Below are 18,880 nucleotides of genomic sequence, written 5' to 3'. Positions count from 1 at the left end.
TCTAATATCTTCCATGCCTTTTTTGAGCCTGGCTAGAACCTTGAGAATTGTCATTCTGAACTCTAGATCTGATATATTACCAATGTCTGTATTGATTAGGTCCCTAGCCTTCGGCACTGCCTCTTGTTCTTTTTTTTCTGTGTTGAATTTTTCCATCTTGTCATTTTGTCCAGATAAGAGTATATAAAGGAGCAAGTAAAATACTAAAAGGGTGGCAACAACCCCAGGAAAATATGCTTTAACCAAATTAGAAGAGATCCCAAATCGTGAGGGGGGTGAAAGGGGATAAAAAGAGGTCAAAAAGGAAGAAAGAAAAAAAAGAAAAAAGAAAAAAGAAAAGGAAAAGAAAAGAATTAAAAAAAAGAAAACAAATAAGAAAAATATAAAAATGAAAAAATATATATATTAGATAAACTTGTTATAAAACGTTAAAAAAGAAAAAGGTAAAAGTTAAAAAAAAATTTTACCGGAAGGCAAGAAAAAAAAAACAAAAAATGAAAAAGAAAAAAATTAAATTAACTGCAAGACTACTAAAAAAAATCACAGGGAAAAAGCCATGAGTTCCGTGCTTTGCTTTCTCCTCCTCTGGAATTCTGCTGCTCTCCTTGGTATTGAAACTGCACTCCTTGGTAGTTGGACTTGTTCTCTGCTGGATTTCTTGTTGATCTTCTGTTGATCTACCTAGACAAGATGGGCCTGTTGTAGTGATTCTCAAGTGTCTTTGCCCCAGGCGGAATTGCACCGCCCTTACCAGGGGCCGGGGTGAGTAATCCGCTCGGGTTTGCTTTCAGGAGCTTTTGTTCCCTGAGCGCTTTCTGTAGGATTCCAGAGGACGGGAATACAAATGGCGGCCTCCTGGTCTCTGGCCCGGAGGAGCCGAGAGCCCAGGGCCCCACTCCTCAGTGCGCCCTCAGAGAACAGCGCCCAGTTACTCCCATCTGCCTGACCTCCTGCCGCGCTCCGAGCTCACCGAGCCTGCGACCGGTTCAAGGTAACACTGAGCTGTGAGCTTACTGTCGGCTCTGTCTCTGTAGCCGGCTTTCCTGTTCCAATACCCGAAAGCTCTGCGACACTCAGACACCCCCGATCCTTCTGTGACCCTGCAGGACCTGAGGCCATGCTGACCCCGCGTGGGCTTCGCCCCAGTTTAGCCTCTGGAGCGATGTTCCTCAGCGAAACAGACTTTTCAAAGTCCTGATTTTGTGCGCCATTGCTCCGCCGCTTGCCGGGAGCCGGCCCCTCCCCTCGGGGTCTATCTTCCCATCTCTTTGGATTCACTTCTCCGCCGGTCCTACCTTTCAGAAAGTGGTTGTTTTTCTGTTTCCAGAATTGCTGTTCTTCTCTTCGATCTGCCGATGGGTTTTCAGGTGTTTGCAATCTTTAGATAAGCTATCTAGCTGATCTCCGGCTAGCTGAATAGTCTCAGCCTGCTACTTCTCCGCCATCTTGACTCCTCCTCCAGAAATTTGCATTTTTTTAAAAGAGTTTATTTATTTGACAGAGATCACAAGTAGGCAAAGAGGAAGGCAGAGAGAGGGGGGGAAGCAGGCTCCCTGCTGAGCAAAGAACCCGATGTGGGGCTCCATTCCAGTACCCTGGGATCATGACCAGAGCAGAAGGCAGAGGCTTTAACCCACTGAGCCACTCAGGCACCCCTAGAAATTTGCATTTTTATTTTAAGATCTTTATAATAATCCTATAAATGGAAAAATAACCTCCTCATTTTAAAGAATAGGAAACAGAAGGTAAGTTACTTGTCCATGATTATACCAATAAATAGCAGTCAGGAAATTACTTGAACTAAACTTTAAGGTTCATGAGGGAAGACCACATATGTAATCCTTATTTTATGTCATTCACAGTACCTGGCACAAAATTCACAACAACATGAGGTATAATGCACATTTATATTGTTTAGCACTCTATAGCCTACATGTAACAAATGGCAATAAACATTTGTGGAACAAATAGATGGATGAATGCATAAAAGAATGGAGAATTGTGGAGGGATTCTAAATGAACTGAGATTCCAATCAAGCCATTCTTTTTTTTAATCGATATAATGATTAATAAATTTATTTAGCAACTCAGCCATCCTGGAAACATAATGTAAAATGGCATATCAATTGAATATACACTAAACAAGAATGACATCAGTAATTATGGATATCCTCTTTTCAGAGAAATGCTACAGTGAAAAATACTGAACAATAAACAATATTTAGGTTTACTTACTGTGAGAATCTGTACCCTTTAAAAAATATTTAAAATTTCATAGAGAAGTATTCACATGGGTTTTAGATCAAACGTTATAGATAAGCAAACTTGAGCAAGTCATTTAATTTCCTGAAACACAATTTTCTCAAGATCGAGTAAAAATATTTCATAGAATTGTGGTGAAATTTAAGTGATTTAAGGAATGTGAAGTGTCTATCCCCATACCTGGCATGAGCTAGGCAATCAATAAATGCTAGATATTGTTGTTAACATTACTATTACCATCATCATTATTATAGTTTCCTAAAAATAACCAAAATGGACACTTTCCAATGATAAAGTTTTAGTCCAATTATTTTAAAAGTTATATAAAGTGACTACATAAAATCATAAAAACCTAGATCAAATGAGTGCTGATAGTAAAGCTAACATACATTTTTCTGGAAATGCCTGCAACTCATACCTTCTACCTAGACACAGACAACAAGCATCTGCTCTTCGAATGAGTATGTAACAAATCAAATATCTACTGACCAAATTTCCATAGTTGTCATACTAGTTTCCTTTAGTCACTGTAACAACCACAAACTTAGAAGCTTAAAACAATATTAACTTATTCTCAGACAGTATTGAAATCAGAAGTCTGAAAAGAGTTTTACAGGGGTAAAATCAAGATGTCAGCAGGGCTTATCACTTCAGGAAGCTCTAGGAGAGAATTTGTTCACTGCATTTTCATTTTAAGAAACCATCTACATTCCTTCACTCATAGCTTCTTCCTCCATCTTCAAAGCTAGCAACATAACATTGAAATTTTTTCTTTCTTTCTTCATGATATCATCTTCTCTAATATAAGGACCCTTATGATTATAATAGGGCCACATGGGTGATCCAGGATAATCTCCCCACTTTAAGATCCTTAACTTAATCACATCTGAAGTTCCTTTTGACATATAAATCAACACATTCATAATTTAAAACCTGGACATTTATAAAGGGAGGGAGGCACTATTGTTTATTATATCCCATTCTCTGGGACCCAAAGGATCATATCTAACCACACATAAAATCTATTCACCCCCATCTCAACATTCTCCCATCTCAACATTATGACATCAATTTAAATTTGGAATCTTATCTAAATCTTATCAGCTAAAAAGTCTCAAATTTCAGGACTTGGAGGTCAAGATGGAGGAGTAGCAGACTGAGCTGACATCAGGTCACAGGAGTTCAGTTATCAAACCATACTTAACACCTACAAACTGAACAGAGATTGAAAAGAAGAGCAACTCTAGAAACAGAAAATCAACCACTTTCTGAAAAGTAGGATGTGCAGAGAAGTGTATCTGAAGTGACAGGAAGATAGACTGCAGGGGAGGCAGGTCCTGGCTCCCAGCAAGCCCTGGAGCAACAGAGTACAAAATCAGAACTTTAAGAGGTCTGTTTCACTGAGGGGCGTGGCTCCAGAGGCTAAGCAGGGGTGGAGCCCTTGAAGGAACAGTGTGGACTGTGGTCTCAGGTCCTGTGTGGTCACAGAAGGATCAGGGGTGTTTTGAGTGTAGCAGAGCTCCAAAAAGACATGGAAGATATTATAGAAACCCTGTCTGGAGAAATAAAAGCCCTTTCTGGAGAAACAAAAGAAATAAAATCTAACCAAGCTGAAATCAAAAAAGCTATTAATTAGGTCCAATAAAAAGTGGAGGCTATTACTGCTAGGATAAATGAGGCAGAAGAAAGAATTAGTGATATAGAAGACCAAACAATGGAGAATAAAGAAGCTGAGCAAAAGAGAGACAAACAACTACTGGACCATGAGGAGAGAATTCAAAAGATAAGAGATACCATAAGATGAAACAATATCAGAATAATTGGGATTCCACAAGAAGAAAGGGGGGTATAAGGTATATTGGAGTCTATTATATTAGAGAATTTCCCTAATGTGGCAAAAGGAACAAGCATCAAAATCAAGGAGGCACAGAGATCCCCACACACACACAAAATCAACAAGAATAGGTGCATACCCCATCTTCTAATAGTAAAACTTATAAGTCTTAGTGACAACAGAAAAACCCTGAAAGTAGCCCAGGACAAAAAAAGCCATAGCATACAATGGTAAAAATATTAGATTGACAGCAGACTTATCCACAGAAACCTGGCAGGCCAGAAAGAACTGGCATAATATATTCAGAACACCTAATGAGAAAAACATGCAGTCAAGAATACTGTATCCAGCCAGGCTATCATTGAAAATAGAAGGAGGGATGAAAAGCTTCCAGGACAAACAAAAATGAAAAGACTTTGTAAGCACCAAATCAGCTCTACAGGAAATATTGTAAGCGGTCCTCTAAGCCTAAAAATAGTAGACTAGAAAGGAACAGAGACAATATACAGTAACAGTTACCTTACAGGCAATACAATGGTACTAAATTAATATCTCTCAATAGTTATGCCAAGTATAAATGGGCAAAATGCCCCAATCAAAAGACACAAGATTTCAGAATGGATAAAAAAACAAGACTCATCAATATGTTGTCTGCAAGAAACCCATTTTAGACCCGAAGACATCCCCAGAGTTAAAGTGAGAGGGTGGAAAACAACTTACCATGCTAAGGGACATCAAAAGAAAGTTGGGGTGGCAATCCTTATATCAGATAAATTAGATTTTAAGCCAAAGACTATAATAAGAGATGAGGAAGGACACTATATCATACTCAAAGGGTCTGTCCAACAACAAGATCTAACAATTTTGAATATCTATGCCCCTAACATGGGAGCAGCCAACTCTATAAACCAATTAATAACAAAATCAAAGAAACACATTGACCAATAATACAATAACAGTAGGGGACTTTAACACTCCCTCACTGAAATGGACAGATCATCCATGCAAAAGATCAACAAGGAAATAAAGGCCTTAAATGATACACTGGACCAGATGACATCACAGATATATTCAGAACATTCCATACCAAAGCAACAGAATACACACATTCTTCTCTAGTGCACAAGGAACATTCTCCAGAATAGATCCCATCCTGGGTCACAAATGAGGTCTCAACTGGTACCACAAGATTGGGATCATTCCCTGCATATTTTCAGACCACAATGCTCTGAAGCTAGAACTCAATCACAAGAGGAAAGTTGGAAAGAACTCAAAAACATGGAGACTAATAAACATCCTACTAAAAAATGAATGGGACAACCAGTAAATTTAAGAAGAATTGGAAAAATTCATGGAAACAAATGATAATGAAAACACAACTGTTCAAAATCTGTGGGACACAGCAAAGGCAGTCCTGAGAGGAAAATATATAGCAATCCAAGCCTATCTCAAGAAACAAGAAAGTTCTCACATACACTACCTAACCCTACACCTAAAGAAGCTGGAGAAAAAACAGCAAAGGAAATCTAAACCCAGCAGGAAAAGAGAAATTATAAAGATCAGAGCAGAAATCAGTGAAATAGAAACCAAAAGAACAGTAAAACAAATCAACAAAACTAGGAGCTGGTTCTTTGAAAGAATTAATAAGATTGATAAACCCCTGGCCAGACTTACCAAAAAGAAAAGAGAAAGGTCCCAAATTAATAAAACCATGAATGAAGAGGAGAGATCACAACCAACACCAAAGAAATACAAATAATTATAAGAACGTATTATGAACAACAATATGCCAGCAAATTTGACAATCTGGAAGAAATGGATGCATTCCTAAAGACATATAAACTACCAAAACTGAACCAGGAAGAAATAGAAAACCTGAAAAAAAAAAGCCCAGGGCCAGATGGCTTCCCAGGGGAGTTCTACCAAATACTTAAAGAAGAATGAATACCTATTTTCCTAAAACTGTTCAAAAAATAGAAATGGAAGGAAAACTTCCAAACTCATTTTATAAGGCCACCATTATCTTAATCCCAAAAATAGACAAAAGACCCCATAAAAAAGGAGAATTACAGACCAATATACTTGATGAACACAGATTCAAAAATTCTCACCAAAATCTACCCAATAGGATCCAACAGTACATTAAAAGGATTATTCGCCATGGCCAAGTGGGATTTATTCCAAGGCTGCAAGGTTGGTTCAACATCCACAAATCAATCAATGGGATACATACAATACATTGACAAAAGAAAGAACAAGAACCATCTGATAGTCTCAATAGATGCTGAAAAAATATTTGACAAAGTATAGCATTCTTTCTTGATCAAATCTCTTTGAAGTGTACGGATAGAGGGTACATACGTCAATATCAGCAAGGTCATCTGTGAAAAAATTACAGCAAATATCATTCTCAATGGAGAAAAACTGAGAGCTTTTCCGCTAAGGTCAGGAACACGGCAGGAATGGCCATTATCACCACTGCTATTCAAATAGTATTAGAAGTCCAAGCCTCAGCAATCAGACAACAAAAAGAAATTAAAGGCATCCAGATCAGAAAAGAAGAGATCAAACTATCACACTTTGCAGACTGGAAAACCCAAAAGACTCCACTTCAAATCTGTTAGAATTTGTACAGGAATTCAGTAAAGTGTCAGGATATAAAATCAATGCACAGAAATCTGTTGCATTTCTATTCACCAACAACAGGACAGAAGAAAGAGAAATTAAGGAGTCTATCCCATTTATAATTGCATCCAAAACCATAAGACACCTAGGAATAAACCTAACCAAAGTGACAAAGAATCTATACTCAGAAAACTATCAAATACTCATGAAAGAAATTGAGGAAGACACAAGAAATGGAAAATATGTTCCATGCTCATGTATTAGAAGAATAAATATTGTGAAAATGTCTATGCTACCTAAAGCAATCTACATTTTTAATGCAATCCCTGTCAAAATACCATCCATATTTTTTCTGAAAGAAATGGAATAAATAATCCTAAAATTTATATGGAACCAGAAAAGACCATGAATAGCCAGAGAGGCATGTTGACAAAGAAAGCCAAAGTTGGTGGCATCACAATTCCAGACTTCAAGCTCTATTACAAAGCTGTCATCATCAAGACGGTATGGTACTGGCACAAAAACTGACACATAGGTCAATGGAACAGAATAGAGAGCCAGAAATGGACCCTCAATCCTATGGTCAACTAATCTTTGACAAAGCAGGAAAGAATGTCCAATGGAAAAAAGACAGTCTCTTCATCAAATGCTGTTGGGAAAATTGGACAGCCATATGCAGAAGAATGAAACTGGACCATTTCCTTACACCACACACAAAAATAGACTCAAAATGGATGAAAGACCTCAGTGTGAGACAGGAATCATCCAAATCCTAGAGGAGAACACAGGCAACAACCTCTTCAACTTCAGCCACAGCAACTTCTTCCTAAAAACATTGCCAAAGGCAAGGCAAGCAAGGGCAAAAATGAACTAGTGGGACTTCATCAAGATCAAAAGCTTTAGCACAGCAAAAGAAACAGTCAATGAATCCAAAAGACAACTGACAGAATGGGAGAAGATATTCACAAATGACTTATCAGATAAAGGGCCAGTATCCAAAATCTATAAAGAAATTATAAAACTCAACACCCAAAGAACAAATAATCCAATCAAGAAATGGGCAGAGGACATGAACAGACATTTCTGCAAAGAAGACATCCAGATGGCCAACAGACACGTGAAAAAGTGCTCCACATCACTTGGCATCAGGGAAATACAAATCCAAACCACAATGAGATATCACCACACACCAATCAGAATGCCTAAAATTAACAAGTCAGGAAATGATGGATGTTGGTGAGGATGTGGAGAAAGGGGAACCCTCCTACACTGTTGGTGGGAATGCAAGCTGGTACAGCCACTCTGGAAAATGGCATGGAGTTTCCTCAAAAAGTTGAAAACAGAGCTACCTTATGACCCAGCAATCACACTACTTAGTGTTTACACTTAAGATACAAATGTACTTATCTGAAGGGACTGTGTACGCAAATGTTTATGGCAGCAATGTCCACAATAGTCAACCTATGGAAAGAACCTAAATGCATATCAAAAGATGAATGGATAAAGTCGAGGTGGTATATATATTCAATGGAATACCATGAAGCCATCAAAAGAAATGAAATCTTGCCATTTGCAACTATGTAGATGGAACTAGAGGGTATTATGCTGAGCAAAATAAGTCAATCAGAGAAAGACAATTATTATATGATCTCCCTGATGTGAGGAATTTGAGAGGCAATGTCGGGGGTTGGGGGTTAGGGAAGAAGAAAATGAAAGATGGTATTGGAAGGGTGACAAACCATAAAAGACTCTTAATCTCACAAAACAAACTGAGGGTTTCCAGGGGGAGGTGAGTATGGAGAGGGCAGTTGGATTATGGACACTGGGGAGGGTACGTGCTATGGTGAGTGCTGTGAAATTTGTAAGCCTGACAATTTACAGACCTGTACCCCTGTGGCAAATAATACATTATATGTTGATAAAAAAAAAATAATAAAAAGTCCCAAATCTCATCATCTAAATCAGGTATGGGAGAAATTTTGAGTATAATCCATTTTGAAACAAAATATGTTATCACCCGTGAATCTCTGAAACTAGAAAACAAGTTATTTGCTCCAAAGGAATGGGAACAGTGGTAGGATGGGCATATAATAACAAATATAGACATTCAAAGAGGGAGGAATGAAAGGGGGGGAAGGGGGAAGTAAACAGTTATAAGCAATTTAGAAAACCAACTGGTCAAAGTCCACTAGGTTCAGGGACTAGGAATAATCCTTTGTAGTTCTGAACTCCATCCTCAGCCCTGTCCTTTGTGTCTTACTTCCTTTTTCATGAAAGTTAACATATACTTGCAACTGCATAGTTTTATAAGCCTGTTTCTTGCCTGCAAGAATAAATTCCTTTACAAATGCAACAACCTTCTTTTATCTTGTCTTCTCTTTGTACCTTTCAGTCCTAATCAGCAGTATCTTCACTAATATACCATCCTCACAGACCTTGTAGGTATCTCATGTATGTCACAGGGATTCATCCCATTAAACAAAAGCCTCCTCCACAGATCTTTCCTGGATAACCCTCTGGATTGTGCTGGGAAGGCTGAGGAGATCTAGGAGATGCACACCTCAAAGAGGCCTGCATCTGATGAAATAGATTTTTTGATCCTGTGGACACTAGAAAAAATATATCCAGTCACACTTTTGGCTTTCTCCCCAGGACACACTTTCTTGAGAGTGAATCTACAAATTTTAGCCTCTTTTTCAAACTAAACAGGCTTAGACTGTCTCAAATAATCACATCCCAGCTTCTTTTTGCTTAAAAAGTTAGATTTTCCAGCTTTTTTCTTTTGTTGTTGACATTTAGTTTTGTACCATTGTGGTTAGATAGTATACTGGGTATGATTTCAGTCTTCTTGTAATATTTATGTCTTTTTTTAATGCAATTTAACCAGGGGATTCTTCTGTGTGTACTTGAAAAAAATATGTATTCTATATTTCTTGGATGGAATGTTTTATATGTATCTTTTAGAGCCATATATTCTGAAGTATGCCTCAAGTAAAGAATGCTCTTATTGAAAAAAATGTTATTCACTCATTTTATCTTTTTTGCTATAGGTAGAAGAGAACATGCTGCACATTCAGCACTGTGCTTGGAAATCTCAACTAAATATCCAAATTTGTCACTTACTATCTTGCTTTTGATATGACACAATTCTGCTAGACTTCCTGCTACTGTATAACACTTCCTTTCTTTCAGTTTTCAATAATATGTTCCTCGTTTACTTCTCAGTCTTTATCAGAAGCACCTTCAACAATATTCATGTCTACCAATACTTTATCTATGATTTGGGTATTCTGTAAGATGATGTGTTTTCTCTACCATTCTCCTCACTTTGTTTCTGAACCCTCGCAAATAGTGCCTTTAATATCCATCTTTTTACAAACACTGTAACAATATAGGTATTTTTTAAGACAATATAGGTTTTTTCCTACCATTTCATCTTGTGAGCCCTCACTGACAGAATCTCTAGTATTCATATTTCTGTTCAAGGCAATCTAGACTTTTCCTGTTATACTACTCAAAACTCTTCCAGCCTCTAGCTACTGCCCAATTCCAAAGACATTTTCCATATTTTTATGTATTTGTTATAGCAACATCCTACTTCCAGCCACCAAAATCGCATTAGTTTCCCAGGGCTGCCATAACATATTACCACATACTTAGTAGCTTAAAGCAACACAGATTTATTCTTTTACACTTCTGGATGTCAAAAGTCCAAAATGATTCTCACTGGGCTAAAATCAAAATTTTGGCAAAGCTGGTTCTTTCTAGAGGTTCCAGGGGAGAACCCACTTCCTGCGTTTTGACCACCTACATTCATGGTCATCATCACTTCAACCTCTGCTTCCATCATCACTTTTGCCTTTATTTTATAAAGGCCATTGTGATTACACTGGACCCACCTTGGTAATCCAGGTTATCTCTCCCATCTCAAGAGCCTTAATTTAACCACATCTGCAAAGTTTCTTTATCATGTAATGTCATGAAGTCAACTTGTAAAGATCAAGATGTGGACATCTTTAGGGAGAACTAATCTTCGTACCAGAGCAATTTTCATTATTAACTAAATTATCTAAAATGTTTAACCCATATTTTCAGTTACATTGTTTTAAGCACTCCAGTTATTCACTACCCAAATTACTGAGCTAACATTTTGAATGTTGTTTCTTCTAAAAGTTTCAGCAAGAAGTTCAGCAACAGAATAAGTCTGTATATTGAATCACACAACTCTGAGAGCTATTGAGATCTGAATAATTCCTTGACTCATTATTATTGTTTGGAGTATTTCCAAAGTACATAGTAGTTTCATTACAGGGAGAAAAAGTTAAATCCCTATCATAAAAATCATAACTATGCTGAAGCTGAAAGATACCTAATGAGTCATCTCAGTTTCAAGGATGAGAAAAATAAGACCCAGGGAAGTTAAATGATTTATTTGATGACACAACTCTAATGTAGAAGACAGGGAGCATAAATTTATTTTAATAATATATAATGCCCAACTATGGAAGTACATTTTAAGAGCAAGCATACAGAAAGCTGCTGCATTTTCATAAAAAGAATTCCTTAATCTCAGGCTCAGGTAGATTTTTATTTAGCCATTTGAACTTCCTTAAGTTTTCAGGCAAATATTAATAAGGTAGTATTCTAAATGGCTAGGGGAGTTTAAAACAAACAATACCAGTTTAATGAAAACAGAGATATATTTTCCAGAATGCTACACATGATGATTATCAGGCCAGTAATAGAAGTTCTACTGTTGATGGTCTAATGAATGGTCTGGAAAAATTCCTGAAAGTTCATAGGTCCTACAAGTACTGCAGTTGTCTGATTTTCCCGGAGACAAGAAAATTATCTCATGCTTTAATGGAACGCTAAGATAAATATCTTATAATAAATGTGCATGGCATAAAAGTGCTTTTAAGAAAACAGGTATATTTTCACTTTATTTTTTTAAAGCACCTAAACTAAATTATTGTTTCTAATGTTAATTATTCTTTTCAAAAACACCAAAACCACTGAGATACTTTTCAAATGTTAGTTTGATTACTAAATGTATATTAGGCTTATTGTTTTTTCTAATTATAAGAAAAGTAATAGAGACATAAAGTAGAAATTAAGATACAAGGACTTTAAAAAGGCCAGCAAAAAATTGCTATTGGTATGTTAACAGGCTTCTTAATAAACAAAGGAAAAATATTCATATTATCAGAAATAACCAGATATTGCAATATGAAGGGAAGAAAAAATGTTTGTTTTGACCTATAGAACAAACTAATGATTCAAAAACTATGGCTTTACATGTTTGTGTTATGCCATTATACCAATAAAGATCTTAATCTTCTTGCATTGATAACATTTATAACAGCTGGCAAAATTTCTCAGATTTTCTATATGTATAAACAATATGATAGTGTTAAGAATAAAATATAAATGTGATGTTTAAGTCTCTTTTCACTGTATAGTCAGCATAGAGATGTCTAGGAAAAAGCTTAAAATCTCATCAGCAATGTGAGGGTGTATCAAAACATAAAATGTATCATGGCTGTAAAAATAGACATTGCTAATAAAAAATAGTTTTATTTTTTCCACTAATAGAAATTATCCTAATAAAAATAGAAAGTATAAAGAAAATAAAAGTTATACCACCCAGAGATAAGAACTTTTAACATGTCATTGAACCTACTTTCACATGCAAACACACACAGAGATGATCTTACATACACTGAACCACACATACACTTGTTTGAAATCTTTTTTGCTTTGCTCTCTATCCTTAAAAAAAAAATTCAGGAATATCTTTTCCTGTCAAATAGGGAACTACATAATGATTTTCATGACTGCAGAGTACTTTATCACAGAATACTCCATAATTTATTTAACCAAACCCCTATTGTAAAATATTAATCTCATTTGTGATCTTTTTTTGCTACAGTAAACCTTGATAAATACCCCATACTAACCTATTTACCAACTTGTCCAATTCTTTCTTCAAGGTAAATTTCTTTATTTTTTTTAAGATTTCTATTTATTTGACAGACAGAGATCACAAGTAGGTAGAGAGGCAGGCAGAGAAAGAGGGGGAAGCAGGCTCCCCACTGAGCAGAGAGCATGATACAAGCCTCAATCCCAAGACCCTGGGATCATGACCTGAGCAGAAGGCAGAGGCTTAACCCACTGAGCCACCCAGGTGTCCCTCAAGGTAAATTTCTACAATTAATTCTAATTGACTAAAACTAAAAGTAATGGATAAGAGAGTATGTATATTTTAAACTCATACCTAACAGAAATTTTACCTAAACCTTTTGGAAAGCAATTTACCCATATATTAAGATCCTTCAGTGGGCCCCTGGGGCAAGGGGTTGTGCTGACCTAAGGTAGATAGGTTGGAGTAGTAAGGATGGGTAGGGAGCAGTGGAGAGGACCTTGCCCCTGCTCTGAGGGAGGGGCTGTTGAGCAACAGAGACAAAGGGCTGTGTGATGGGCACAGGTCACAATGGGCAGGAGAGGATAAAAGGGGTCCTGTGGGGTGGTTTAAGCCTAGGTAGAGGCTTCAGTTTGGGAAGAGAGGAGTTTGGGAAGAGGAAGAGTACAAATACAACTGGCAGTTAGGTTGTGGAATCCAAAAAAGCAGAGGCTATTGTGAACCAGTGTGTCAGGCTCAAGAGGAGGTCCCCTCCCCACTCCAAGTGAACACCAACATCTACACGCCTCAACATCTGCATACTCTGACATCTATTGGGACCCCAACATCTGAGCACCTCAACAACTGTGTACCCTGACATCTACTGAGGCCTGGATCTCTTGCTCCTCCATATCTGCATACCATAACATCTACTGGGCCCTGACCTCTGTGGGTCTCCACATCTGTGCACCCTGGCATCTACTGGGGCCCCAACATCTGTGCATCTTGACATCTACTGGGGCCCTGACTTCTACTGCTCTACATCTGCACATGGTAACATCTACTGGGGCCCTGACTTCTCCACTCAACATCTGAGCACCCTGTCATCTACTGGGTCCCTAACACTGTGCACCTCAATATCTCCATGTTCTAGGCAGAGCACAGTCTGGTGCAGGTGCAACTGTCTCTAGCATTGAGCAATTGGTAATCAGTACCCCCACCCTGTTCTCAGTTACTCAGAAACCAAAAAAGCCTGCAAAAGACCACTGCTAATTCACCTGCTAGAGAAACCAGGGAAATAGGACGCCCTCCCAAGTGTGGTAAAGTGTGGGGGACCCCTAGGAGTCCTTGGTAAAAGATAGTCATGAAAAATCAATCTAAGTTACCACATTATACAGCCCAAAGCAGTCCCGCAATGGGGATGTTTAATACCTCCATGGGGAAACTGCAGCAACAACTGTATAAGGGGGAGTATACAATATTCAAGTATGCCCCAATGTTTGAGAGTGACTTTATACAGGTCAGCAAAAAAGGAGAAGTGATTGATGTGCACAACCGTGCCCGAATGGTGACTGTGGGCATTGTTCGCACAAGCCCTCACTTCACACTACCTGATGTCATGTTGCTGGCTCGACCAGCTGCTATCTGTGATGACTATAACAGACATGGTCCTGCCACCCAAGAAAAAGGTTACAAGCCTACACAGATCTTAGAGCTAACCAGACTGTTTCCCTTGAAGTTTGTAACAATATCCATCCACAATGGTAAAAAACAACAGCTCCGCCTGAAGCTTGCCACTGGCCGCTCTTTTTACCTTCAGCTGTGTCCTCCTTCTAATACAAAAGATCTTTTCGTTTACTGGGAAAACCTTGTTTACACTCTGAGACCACCAGTAGAGGCTTACAGCGGTTCCCAGGCCACCCCAGTTGGAGACACGCTGGACATAACTGGGTTTGAAGAAGAGGACAATAGCCCAGAGGTAAGTCTTCACAGAGACTCTAAAAGATGGGGCCAGGGTGCTATGGGAGAGCAGCTAAAAGTCCTGCAGAGCCTTTGGTACCGAGGTTCACCTAGAAAATCCATTACATTTAGATGGGTTTAGGGCTAAAAGAACCTCCATTTGGAGGCCATGTCACATTGGGGAAGTTCTGGATGTTGCAAAGTGTTCCCCAATGCTATATTTCAGATCTTCCTTAGCTGTTAGCAACTCTTAATTTCATGTCCAATACTGTACTGCCATCTGTGGCATCCTGACCATAGCCTCCCCACCATATCACTCAGTGATCACCATGTGATACATCAGATATACAGGGATGTGCTTGTGACCATTGTTAGTAGCTATCAGAATATTAAAGTGCATGCCATGTAGCCAGCAGAAATATCAGAATATTAAAGTGCATGCCATGTAGCCAGCAGAAATAATAACACAAGTGTATTTTAAAAAGTATATGAGGATATTCATTCGTGAATTATAATAATGTCCTGGCTGGCACTAGAATTGTCGAAGCAAAACTGGAATGATCATGTGGTCATTGTGGAAACACTGAAGAGAAGGATTCCTGCAACAAACAGGAGATTGAACTTGAGATCTCAAAATTCTTATCATAAGCTCTTACTGTTTCGCTATAGGAATAAAAGGTCTCACTTTCTTTATTTCACTCGTTTGTCTCTCCCATAGGCAAATGCCATTCATTTCTATGGAAGGGATCAAGATCAAGTTGACATCAGGAGTCTTCACATGAACCCTGAATTGTTTGGGACCACCTCTTATGGTTATGCTGGGGAGGAATGAATTCATCATGCCTCCCACACTTAACTGCATTCAAGAGTTCACACACTTCTGCAGTCACAAAGCCTACAGTATCAGAGAAAAGGGCAGGGATGGTGACAGGAGCAGCCTTCACAGAAGCTAGAATGGTCATAATGGGAGCATTGGACATGTCTTAATATTGCTGTTAGCAAGGGCTGTAAACCCTTCTTATACTCAGAGGTTACTTTTAGAACATCAGTAGGAGCTACTGACCTCTTCCCAGAGGGCAGCATAAATATGGTGATTCTAAGAGCAGAAACTACTGGCAAGCCCATTGCAAAAACAGCTAACAGCTCAGTATTCAGACCTCCTCATTACAAACTTACAGAGTGAAGGCTACATGAGTGAACAGAATGGAAGCTAGAGGTTTCCATCCAGCATGACTGACTCTTCAGGAAAAAAGAGTTTCAAAGCCCTATCCTGCACATGGTGCAGAGGTGGACATCTCATATAAGACTGTGGAGGAAAGCAACATCATCCATCCTAATACAATTTAACTCAAATTCTCTGCTCTAATAATATATGCTCTATTAACAGGGAAGGGTAATAATAAAAACAAATAGCAATTTCTGATCAGGCTCTGACCTATCTTTAACTTTCCCTTAACTAGATATTTGTGATTAAATGCACAGATGACAGAATAAATGCTAAAGATTACTCTCAAAGACCCTCATCCATTTTTCATCTACATGTGTTAACCAAAAAAAATTCTAAAATCCCCAAAATATAACACCAGGGACAGAAACAAATGGTGGTAGTATTATTATCAGGAGTGTTGAAAAACTATTTATACTTTCTAGAAAGGGATTCATTTCCCCAGTCTTTATTCTTGTTTTTTGCACAACTTAAATGTTATTTAACTGCTTTGATTCTAAAGTATCCAATATATTGTATAAATCTTAATTTTAATTTCCTGATGTTATTTAAATTCTAAATTTCTTTATAGATATTTGGAATTCTAAATAACATCTTGTCACAATGGAAGAATAAAATGCCATATTAAAACTAGGAAAGCAGAATAATTAGCTAAAACTAGAATATAGGATCAATTCAAAATCAAGACAAAAACTAGGGTTTAGATCATCTTAGAAGTGTAAAATCTACAGGATCGGCCAGTGTTCTAATTTTGCAAGTAAAAAATCTATTTAAGATTCTAAAAGTAGGGGCGCCTGGGTGGCTCAGTGGGTTAAAGCCCCTGCCTTCAGCTCAGATCATGATCCCAGAGTCCTGGGATCAAGCCCCACATTGGGCTTTCTACTCGGCAGGGAGCCTGCTTCCTCCTCTCTCTCTCTGCCTGCCTCTCTGCCTACTTGTGATCTCTATCTGTCAAATAAATAAAAACTTAAAAAAAAAAGATTCTAAAAGTAATACATCACATAGTTTTAATTAAGTCTGAATTTTCATAATCCTCCCGATTCTGAAGTTTAGTACTATGCTTTGAATATAGATATTTTATACATGTGTGTTGGATCCAGTTAAATTAGGAGTTATAAATGTGAAACAAATATATTTTATTTGAATCCAACAAATCTGAGTATACAGAAATTCGCATAGCACTATACTAATTCCACTGATCACAAAGGCTCCTATACCAAACTGTAAGGTAATGGTTTTTCTTGAGACCTTATATCCACAGTGGTTGGCTTAATGATTTTTATTTCAGATCTAAAAAAGAAACTTCAAAATAAAATCCTGTTATTCATGAAATTTTAAGAAAACTTATTTTGAAGCTAGCCTACAAAATTCTAAGTTCAAAGCTATTGCAAATTGTAGAACAAATTTACATTTGATATGATGTCTCCAATGTCACAACAAATGTATTAAATTTTATTCTAAGTATATACACATATGTTAAAGGTTGTTCTCCATCAGCAAATTGAGAACTTTAGTAGAAGACCATATGAAAATATTAATAAAAGATTTCTATTCTTCATTCATTACATTAAATAGAGTAAAAAAATATTATATCTCAGATAACTTATAGATGTAATACAATAACAATTAAAATACTAATAAGGATACTTTTATAAAATATTAATAATTTTTAAGCATAAACAATAATGTCAGCTAATTAATGCAATCATGATTTCTCCTGCATTATATGTAAAAATACCAAAACTGAGTCATATGGTCTTAAAATAGAACAACAGAATAAGAGATTTCAGAAGAAAATCCAAATCAAACAGGGTGTAATATAATGAGAGAAATGGGAATTATCTCTAGATGAGCAAGTTAAACAAACAAAAAGATGAAGTTTAAAGAATTTGATAGTTTAAAAATGATACAAAATACACTCATATACAAATTAAGGGGGGAAATTAAAGGTGGTAAATGTAAGTATTAAAATATTGTTATTTGCCGGGGCACCTGGGTGGCTCAGTGGGTTAAAGCCGCTGCCTTCGGCTCAGGTCATGGTCCCAGGGTCCCGGGATCAAGCCCCGCATTGGGCTTCCTGCTTGGCAGGGAGCCTGCTTCCTCCTCTCTCTCTATCTGCCTGCCTCTCTGCCTACTTGTAATCTGTCAAATAAATAAAATTTAATTTAAAAATATATATATATATTGTTATTTGCCAATCTTCACCATAAAATGATCAAAGGGAAATATCTAGTATTGTTAGAAGCCAAAATTGTTACTGCTGAGCCTACTACCAAAGCCTAATAAATGAAAATAATATTTAGGAAGGCGGTAGAGAAGTAAATTATAGTCATATATTATTGATGGCTCAGAGTCCTAGTACTTTATCTTATGAAACAAGTAAAATAGATAAAAGCATTTGATTACTAGTAAAGTCTTAAGCAGATGAGGTTATATAAATAAAATAAAATCTGTATTTCTTTTGTTCCTTTCTCCTATTTCCTTACAGATATGAGGTAAAACTCTTTGAGGAAATGAAACTCCCAAATACACATATTTGTTCATCATTCCACTCAACTACTACTTACTATTGACAATATACCAAGAACTATGTTGGCCTTAGAAATAGATGTAATACAGTAATCTCTATCTTTATGGAACTCATGGTCCAGTATATTGATAACAATTCTGTAATAAGGATAGTGTCTTAAAGTCCTAAAAATAGTTCACGTTAAGGTGAAGATTCTTTAAGCACTATATTTTATTTGATTTTCTCTACAATAAATTAATATTGGAAGTTGAGTGGCTCTGGTCAATTGGTGACATAAGACATGAAAAAAGTGATATTTTTCTTAGACACAATTGCTTCATACTTGAAGCAAAACAAAATATTTTTGAGATGTTATGCTATTCTGGACAATTACTGCAAATTATCTGTCCAAGACTATTTTTCCACACATGCACTATGTAGTTAGACATATATATCTTTGCCATTACATTATTTTTGTATTAAATGTTTCTTCTTATTTTCATTGTGGCATTGAATTTCCCAGCTCTGGAAAATTTTACTTATTTTTGAAACTCCTCCATAAGC

The 18,880-nt window shown here is 37.1% G+C and overlaps 2 protein-coding genes across 2 annotated transcripts in view; one reads left to right on the top strand and one right to left on the bottom strand.

Annotated features, from left to right (window-relative positions):
• The window catches only part of ANKS1B (ankyrin repeat and sterile alpha motif domain containing 1B), a 1,114,451-nt gene that overhangs the window by 810,534 nt on the left and 285,037 nt on the right, over positions 1-18,880 (bottom strand).
• Positions 13,239-16,107, top strand: FAM71C (family with sequence similarity 71 member C). The gene is made up of 2 exons (XM_004742937.2): positions 13,239-14,601; positions 15,301-16,107. The coding sequence occupies exons 1-2, from the start codon at positions 13,987-13,989 to the stop codon at positions 15,412-15,414; spliced, it is 729 nt and encodes a 242-aa protein (XP_004742994.1). The 5' UTR covers positions 13,239-13,986; the 3' UTR covers positions 15,415-16,107.

Source organism: Mustela putorius, unplaced genomic scaffold, assembly GCF_011764305.1.
Source record: "Mustela putorius furo isolate JIRA1106 unplaced genomic scaffold, ASM1176430v1.1 tig00000788_pilon_pilon_pilon, whole genome shotgun sequence".
In the NCBI taxonomy this organism is placed as follows: domain Eukaryota; kingdom Metazoa; phylum Chordata; class Mammalia; order Carnivora; family Mustelidae; genus Mustela; species Mustela putorius.
The sequence above is the reverse complement of the archived record's forward strand: the minus strand, read 5'-3'. Positions and strand labels throughout refer to the sequence as shown.